At 35.9% G+C, this 9911-nt stretch overlaps 1 protein-coding gene across 1 annotated transcript in view; it reads right to left on the reverse strand.

Annotated features, from left to right (window-relative positions):
* The window catches only part of ERICH3 (glutamate rich 3), an 89420-nt gene that overhangs the window by 60858 nt on the left and 18651 nt on the right, over positions 1-9911 (reverse strand). Inside the window, 2 exon segments of the mRNA XM_007445904.1 lie at positions 4117-4335; positions 8675-8833. Coding sequence (XP_007445966.1) covers positions 4117-4335; positions 8675-8833 — 378 coding nt within the window.

Here is a 9911-nt window from a genome sequence, read left to right on the forward strand (position 1 = left end):
GGGAAAGGAAGATTAGAGAATGACTGCTTATGGATATGGGTTTCTTTTTTTCTGGGGTGATGAAAAAGTTCTGAAATTAGATGGTGCTTATGGTTGCCTCTAACTTCTGAATATAATAAAACCATGAACTGTACACTGTAAAAAAAAAAAAAAAAAGTGCATGATTTACCCCACTGTGCCAATTTTATTCTAAACCCCAGGACCTAGGAGCTAGTGACAGGTCCAAGAGACATCTAGAAAGCTACTGAAGCCATGTGGGAAGGTGACCTCATTTTGAATAGAAAGGCAAGTGTCAAGGTCTAAGCCTATGGTGATGGCCAGGTTTAGGGGTGAAGATGAAAGAGGCACAGAGGAGCAAGATGAGAGGTCAAAGGAGAGAACAAAGAACCGTGAAAGTAGAGTGCCATGGAGGCAAGAGAGGGAAGCTTTGAGGAAAAGGCAATAACAGCATAAAATGCTACTATTAAAGACAAATCATGGTAAATAGAAAATACAAACTAAGATGGTAGAAGTAAATCTAAATATACCACTAAATAAAATAAATGTCATTAGACTAAACTCACTTATTAAAGGAACAGAGATTCTCGGGTTGAAATAAACGCAAAGCACACATATGGTGCATAAACACATTTAAAGTCTAAAGCTTTAAAGACATTGAAAAACTGAAAGTAAAAGAAATATATATGTATAAATATAAATATATATTTATATTTATGTATATATATACATATATATTATCTAAAGAAAATAAGGAGATATACTATTAGACAAAATAGATTTTAAGGCCAAAGTAATAAGAGATAGAGGATCATTTTTTAATAATAAAGAATATCTTCACCAGTAAGGTAAAGTATCCCAAATCTGAGAGCATATAACCAGGTATTCTCAACATTTACAAAGCAGAACTTGACTAATTATAAGAAGAAACTGACAAATCCACAACTACAGAGAATGAATTATCACTAGAACTCAGGAACTAAGAGACCAAGCAGATAAAAAAGAATGGTAAGGATGTAAAAATATGGATGACATAAGTGGACATTTCTTACCTATTGAACATTTGTAGAACTCTGCTCCCAACAATTAAAGAATCACATTTTTTACAACGACTGAACATATCTTAGCCCACAAAGCAAGTCTCCACAAGTACCAAAGAATCAAAATCATGCAGAACAAGAATAAGATGTTTTCTAAATTACATTCAGTGAACTAAAAGGAGTTCTAGGATTTAAAATATGGCAGGAAAAGAAAAATGTCAATAGCTCACAGATATAGAGAACAGATTTGTGGTTGCCAAGGGGAAGGGGGGTGGGGGAGGGAAGGATTGGGAGTTTGGGATTAGCAGATGCGAACTATTATATATAGAATGGATAAACAACAAGGTCCTACTGTATAGCACAGGGAACTATATTCAGTATCCTATGATAAACCATAATGGAAAAGAATATGAAAAAGAATATATATATGTATAACTGAGTCAGTTTGTTGTACAGCAGAAATTAAATAGAACATTGTAAATCAACTATACTTCAATAAAATTTTACAAAAGAAAAAATAAAAATTTAAATGGAATGTGTGGAAGATAAAATTGAAGAAATCTCCCAGCAAGTAGAGCAAAAAGGCAAAGAAGTAGAAAATGGGAGGGAAAAGCTAAGAATATTAGAGCATCAGTCTAGTAGTCCCAACATTCTCAAAATAAGGATTCCAAAAAGACAGAACAGAAGTTAAAAAAAAAAAAAAAAAAAAAGACCAAGTCAGACTGAAGCCTTGTGAACTCAAGAGCCAGACATGCCAAGGTCTGTCAGAGCCAGGATGCCTGCTGACACCTGCTGTGTTTCCAATCTGAAATAGAATGCCCAGGGGAAGCCAGCTCAGATGCTTATCCGTGCTTCACTTGTCATGACCACAGGGTGGAGAAGTTGCTGCTCTCTCCTCTGTGCCCAGCTACAGAAGCCCATTTGCCTGACCATATTCCTCCTGGACGTCCAGTATCTGGCCCACACGAGGACCTCATTAGATGCCTTGACTTTGGTGAGCCCCATTTTTCTAGGACACACTCATGACCTGACCTCTCTCACTTCCCCACAAGGGGCTCTTAAAACTGTCAAGGAAATAAACCTAGACGGTGTCCCAAGGACTCTATTCAGTTTATTTTCTCCTAGATATATTATTCTTTCATTGCAATGCTAGGTTTGCGCTTATTTTGAAGTTTCATGCATACAAGTAATAGAATTCCAAAGAAAAGCAGGGACTCAGTTAACACATTTGTCAGAATAGTGGTTGCTCTGGGAAGGAGAAGAAGATGTGACAGGGCAGGAAACAGGGGGTTTATCGTATGACAAAAGTGTTCCACTTTGTTGGAAAGTAATGGTATATACACAGGTGTTTGATTGTTGTTTAACTTGAACATATAGATTTTACATCTTCTTATGGTTTATATGAGATTTAAACATGTTTTATAAAGTATGACCAGGTAGAGTTCATCCTAGTAATATATTCTAGCATCAGAAAATCAAATGCTGCCACCAAATGAGGATGATGAGGAAGTCACCATTTTTGCAAGTGGGGGCCACAGCCTTCAAGAGAGCATGTTTGTTGGCCTGGTAGAGACCAATGCCAGCATTCAAAGAATTCAAAGTAAGTTTTAGTGGGTGTGGTAGATTCTATCATTGCCCCAAATATTCACTGCACCTCTCTATGAGAGAATGATAGTTCCACTCCATTGCTGTCAGGCTTTGGTAATGGAATTAAAGTGTAAGTGACATGTGTCACTCCTGAATGGAATCTTCAGAGCATTCCATGGCTCTGCTGTCCACAAGGCCAAATACCCCAGGACAGGGACTACTCATCCAGTCTGGGTCCCAGAATTGCTATTGACCAGCAACAGATAATAATGAGAAAAAGAAATTAAATGTAAGCTGAGTTGCCAGGGGTTGCTTGTTAGACTGAGCTACAGTAAACTACTCTTCAGAGAACTCTGCAGTAGGAAGGGAGAAAACAGAAGTCTCAGGCTACAGAATGTGAGGAAAGGACTTGGTTACTCTATGCCTGGGTATGTTGAGAGACACAGATGAATACTAGAGGAAGGAATAAAAATCCAAATAGGAGAGGAGAATGACAGACAGTGCAAAGTGCCATGGCAGTGGAAAAGGATAAGATCAAGGAACAGGGCGGAGGGTGGGCCTCGGAGATGAGGGGTGCAGGCTCTCTCAGAGACCGTAACAAAGAAAGAATTAGTGACAGGTGGATTGAAAGGAGGAAATTTGAGCAAGCACAAGGAAGATAGTCCCAACTTTTAGAGAAGGTTATTGGTGAGGCAAGTTATTGGTGAGGAAAGCTGCTGGGAGGGAGATGTGGACAAGGGGTAAACAGAGCACTTGAACAAGGTTGGTTTTGGAAAGCCAACATGCCGTCAACATGCAATGTTGGCACTTCACTCCCTGATTCTCCATCAGGTGAGATGTTGACCCAGCCATCTGCTAATAACCACAAAAGTTACGTATAATTGCTATTAGTTGTATACTTAACACTCCAAAACTTAAGAGATCTTTTGCCTTCATACTAGCCTGTATCTGTATAAAGTATAACTGGCCTTGGGACTATTTTCTTTATCAGCATTTTAAGGAATGATTACAACAAGCTACAATATATTTTAAGAACACTGAAAGGAGAATATTTATAAATATTATACAGTAATTTGCCAAAATTATTAAAAGTGAGTGTTAATAATTATTTTATATGGTATACTGTTTTTTGATATATTTAAGTCCCTGACTATTCACAAATTAAATATTAAAATACTTCCTGACATGTGATTGAATGGGCAAATTAAAGGAAATAAATGATTTGGAAATGGGTATAATACAAACTAAATTGGAATACAAGGTTTACTTGATGTTTTCTCAATTATGCTAAATTACTCAACTGAACTACTCAAATATTTGGTTTCAGATTCATTCAAGCTTACAATTACTACATTTACAAAATTATTATATTTCTTTATGCAAGTCATTTTGCATTCGATTTCCCTAGATTCTCTTAGATTTCATCTAGAAATCTAATAGTGCAATGTAATCGGTGCTAAATAAATAAAAGAAAATTTGATTCTATAATCACCCTGGTAAAGAGAGGTTCTAAGCCATTTGGAGCAGTGGTTGGACGAACTCCTCTCCTTCTCCATGTTTCAGGTCTATTTTCCCTTGTGATTTTTCCATTAGGGGGAGGAAGTGGAGGAGGAATAGGCATCACGTAACGGTTAATCTTTGGAAATCGATATCGATTCATTCCCTGTGAATTGTCCATGGAGTTCCTGAACTTCATTGTTGCCTTCTTGCCCTGTAATCACATTTCATGACATAAGAACAAGTGAAGTAGAAGTGGTGACCCAACATAACCCCAAATTAAGACAAGACTGTATGACTGACATTGCGTGCAAACACAACTGATATCAAGAGGCAAACTTAAAACACTTCAATCTGTTGAAAAATGGCATTTTGTAGTACCCATAGCAAATTAAATTTTCATGGATTTCTAACCTTATTTAAGTATATTTTTTAAACCAAACATACAGTGATGGCATTTTTATAGTATTTTGGGGATTTTCCTTCAACAATCCATTAAATCTATGGGGACCCAGTAGAATTAAACAATTTAAAATCAAGACGTTCGAAGTGTTATACTTTGAGATAGGATTGGATAGTTCACTTAATGATAGGGTATTTGCACTTTTTTTTACACTGATTTCACCCACTCAGGTGTTATAACATTCCTTGATAATATGGCTTCAAGGAACCAAAACCCCAGACTCTGACCCAAAGTCTCTGTTCAGCTTATTTTCTCCTAGAAATTCAACTTGTGGGAATAAATTTCACCCAGATAACTACACAAGTACACTTATGTAAATGTGCATAAGGATACACACATACACACAGACACCCACATGCACACACACATATGTCTAAAAAATTTAGTTGATCAGTTTGGGATTGACATGCCCGTGCTGCTATATTTAAAATAAAATGCCTTTCCATGAAAAAAAGAAAAGAAAAAGAAAAAAAAAAGTTTAGGTGAACCACCAAGTCCATCAGTAGGAGGATATTTAACTAAATTTTGCTTTGTTCTGATAATAGATTCTCATCAAGCTTTAGAAAGAATAGTGTTAATCTATTTGTCCAGAGTCCTGACATAAAAAGGTCCATGCAGTGTGATCATACATTTCTTTCAAATAATTTATATGTGGATTTTGATAAAATCAGGGATAACTGGAAGACTCAGAACACAGGGTTGCCTTTGTGGATTTGAATTATTGTGGAGTGGTGAGGGCATATAAGTTTAGTCAACATGTATTACCTTAATGATTAAAAGCACCTAATGTATAAACAAAAACTTTATGTTTCAGGTATATTTGAGCCTCTGAACTTTCACATATTGATAATTTTTGTATATCTGAGGTAGTTTCACAAACTTTAAAGTATCTTTAATCATTTTTATCCATTTTTTACCAATTTATTTGGTATTATTTTAAATTCATTTTCAGCCAATTTATTCTTTATTTTGAGATGCTTAAATTGTGAAAAGTTATTTTTATGAAAGTCATTCCCCATTCTCATTGCTGAATAAACAAAAGCAGGTTAAAGAAAGGCATGTATATGCCATATTTTGATTGAAAACAACATTTATGTGAACAGAAAGGGATTTAAATAGATATTCACCAAGGGATTTAGAATTGTTAGAATGCTTGATGTTGCAGGTATTATTTATGCTCTCATTTTTCTTTTCTTACATTTTCCAATTTTTCTGTGATGGTGTGCATTGACATTGTAATAACAAATATAAATTAAAGAAGTGAAAACAAGATAATAAAACAATAAGATCAATGAATCCAGATCTTTTTGGTCCTGGGGGTTATCTTTTAATTTCTAAGTAGTTATCAATCAATGGCATACCTTATTTGGAAATGGTTTAGTAAATTTTAAAAATTAACCTTCTGCTCCTTACCTTGCTTTTTTTTAGCCCAAAGCATCTTGGACATCTTCCCATGCCAGTATAAATAATTTACCTTATTTTTTAATATACTTTAATATGCCATAACATTTTTAAACAATAAATTCTTAGGTGTCTTCCAAATGTTCACTATTGCAAATATTAAAATACTAAATATTCCTGAATCTGTTTCTTTCCACATTCATGTGTGTTCCTAGGATAAATTCCAATATGCTAAAATGCTTGAGCATGTTCATTTAAAATGTTGATAGATATTCCCATATTGCCTTCACAAATAGTTGTACCAATTTCTACTCCTATCAACAGTGTATAAGAAACTCTCATTCTAAGGATAATCATTTTCAATCACACCATTAATTTTACTCAGTAGCATCTCAGCCAGTCTGTTTTGACCAAATTGCTTTTGCCTAAATCAAGGCTCCTCACCCCTGATACTTAGAAAATTCAACCTGCTTACGTCTGTTGCACCTTCAAACAATTCCCCCATTCATATCTTTTACTCTTTTAGTGGGTGCTTACTACACACTCAGCAATCATGCAGACTATTATTCTTTAGGAATTTTTTGTCTGATTTTATATTAACTAATTTTCATCATCAGTGCCATTGAAAGAATTGCATGTCCTTCCTGGCAGTATATTTTGCCTATGTACATCACAGTATAAGCTGCAAAAAGTTAGAGAATTTTGTCTGCTTTGATAGTTGATATATCACCAATGCCTAGAGCAGGACCTAGTCCATTGTAAGTGCCCAATAAATTCCACTGGATGAAAAATGTAAGTTTAGCAAGTTGAAATTAACATGGAATTGATCTCAATCTTGTCGGCATGTGTAAGCTACCATTAAGTGCAATCCCTCACTCACACCCCAAAACTTGGAAATGGTAAAATAAAAGGTCCTGTGCAGATTTAATTAATAAATCAACCCAGTGGCTCAGAGAAGGTTTGGAAAATCACCTAAAAGAAAAATCGTTCGCTAGTCAGAAAAAATTAAATATTACCTGATTGATAGTATTCACATATCTAACATAAAGATGGGTCCGATCAAGTAGAATTAATAGATACAGGAACTTAGAAAAGAATAAAATCACCTTGGCAAATGTGGAAAGTTCCCGTCTGAGTACTAACTAAGGGACAGGAAATCCCACCCACTGGGCTTTGAATATTTCTGGTCCTAAAGGCAAAGTTATCCCTGGAGGTTATAGAGGGCTTTAGCCAAAGACCTTTGAGCTTTCTGGTACCTTTGGCAAGCCCATTCCTAAGAGGAGACAGATGCATCAAGCTAAGATGACCTGATGCCATTAACATTCCATTCTACCATATTCCCTCATTCTGATTCCATACTCACCAGGCAACCTTCTCATTGTGATCTGGCTTCCCATGTAGGTCTGCCTATAAGGGGAAAATGTACTGCTCCTACAAGCTTTGATTTAATTGTTATCTGATGAATTAATGGTCCCTAATTATGATTTGATTCCCTATTTTGATTTACTATAGTGAGAAAAAATGGGTTTGTCGTGTTATTTTAGTTAGCTTGAGACAATTTCTCAGGATCTGACTATTCCTGGACACTAGCTTGAAATGGGAAATCTCTGGACATTTAAAGTGGAGACCAGATCCAAGAAAGTGTCAACCTAATTGTCTTATGACCCAAAAAGTTCCCGCCTAGCTCTAAGCAGTTGTCCCAGACAAAATGCCACCATTTTTGGTTTAATTTCTCCTTCTTTCCAAGAAACTACTATTAAGTTAACTAAAGTAAGGTTTGTGAAAAATGCTTCACAAGGTAAAAAGCATATTAAATGGATTTAAATATTATTTATCATTTTAGGGTTATGTTTGTACTTTTAATGTGAAAAACAATAATTTGTCTGAATTAATTTCTTAGTGTCAAGGTCATCTGTCAGCTTTAGATAAAAATATCTTAATTTCATATGTCATATGTTTCCTAATAATTAATGGAGCTAAATTCACCCATTTGAGCATAATTACAATTGTACTCATAACACAGATTCTATCTTAAGCTGGCAAATGTTTCTTCTCGGTGTTAAAAATACAAACAATACCTTCCCTAATTACTAAATGTCCCAATTATCCTTCCCTTTTAAGTAACTCATATTTTATGGCTACCATACCTCCTTCCTGTGCTCTATTAAAATAAGTGAAAATTACCTGAGATATAACCTTGAAAAGGAAGCATAGTCGAGCTTCTGTGTGTGATTAATTCAGGGTTTTTTTAAAGATGGACATTCTTTTCCTTCTATATCCAACCTTCTCCAGAGTCAGACTTGAAGCAATTTCATACACTGATGGTAAAGTAAGTCGGCATGCAAATGCAAACCTATTCTTGGAAAGTTTCATTTTCTAGGTTTCATGCATTTAAAATTTGGAAGCAGTCAAAACTTGGTCTATTCTGATAGAAGTCATATCTAGCTATAAAAAGTTCCTCTTTGTTTTTCACACAACCTTTCAAATTCATGAGAGATCATCTTAAATTATTACAAATCTATTCCTTACTCTTTTGCCCAATAACACAGAAATTATAGGCCTTCCAATTAAAGTAAGAAATAATTAAACAGACATACATGGCAAGTGCTTAATAAGTGCACAGTATATATTTCACTAAATAGATTAATTGAATCTAGCATCTTAAAGACTGTGAAGAAAAAGCATTTACCCCAATGGGAAATGGAGCTTCATTTTCCAGCAGTGAGGTTTTTGATCTGGACCCCGAAGTTACCTTTGGAGCAGTTCCTGCTGCAGGATTACTGGGAAGAGGTTGTAATCGAATTGGAGGCTGCATATTTCCTGGGGCAGTGTATGGTCGAGGGGCTGTCTAGACAATTAGGGAAAAAAATTCCATTTAAATTAGTATCTTGACATGTTTCCAGGACCAATTAATAGCTCAACAAATTGCCTAGACTAATTAATGGTGCCTTTTTACTGAACAGATTAACCTTTAATTATGTCCTTCCATTATACATACTCTTATGACCCAACGTATTTGTTAAAACATACGGTGTAGAAGTCCTCTACATACCTAACTGCCGCAATTGTAGCGTATTTTGGATAAAGATGTTCTCTGTTAGGTTCCTGTATTTTATTCACACTGTGAACTTGCTTACAATACCTAATTGATGCTGTACATTGAATGGCTTTGTTCAATTAAATGTTAAGTTGAATAATGCTCCTAATTTAGACATCTAAGGGCCTATGATTAAAATTAACTCATTCCTGTTTAAATGTTTTCAACATCAACTCTAGTACGAGTCCTTTAGGTCTTAAGATTGGTGCTGAAGTAAAAGCAGACAATACAATTCAAAAAGAGGGAAGGCAAATACTTACTTCTACTGCATTACCATTTATTCAATCTCTTCCTTGAAATACCAGGAAAACAAAACTGAAAAATTGTAACTGGCAACTTTGGAAAACTGTCAAAATGGAGATGTTTTCCAGGCTGGATAGTTTCCATTTGCCCCTCTTCTCTGTCTTCTCTGTTCTGCTCCGGCTGCCGGGAGTTATTTCTTTATGGACTACATCAACTAACCTCAGGATTCCAGTTGGATTTGGCCAATGAAAGACACTGGCAGGAGGTCAAAAGACAGGAGGGAAGGAGACTGGGGTCTTAACGCTCCTGGACCCTTCCCAACCAAGGTTATGATGGGCCAGCTGGGTCCCTCCAACAGAGTCCACAGCTCCTATCAGGAAGTCCTCTCCCAGAACCTGCCAGCTGGTTCTGGTATCCAAGTCCTCTCTTTCCCCCTAAGCCTATGTGGTGTGGTTTCCCATTGTATTCACCAGCATGCTTTACATCCCCAGCTGGTTTTCCTTAACCCCACCTGCATCTTTCTAAATAGTTTCTTTATTAAACCCTTCCTAATTACCCTATTTGTGTGAGCCATCTGTTTCCTGCT

This window comes from Lipotes vexillifer, unplaced genomic scaffold (assembly GCF_000442215.2).
Source record: "Lipotes vexillifer unplaced genomic scaffold, Lipotes_vexillifer_v1.1 scaffold2435, whole genome shotgun sequence".
Lineage (NCBI taxonomy): Eukaryota > Metazoa > Chordata > Mammalia > Artiodactyla > Lipotidae > Lipotes > Lipotes vexillifer.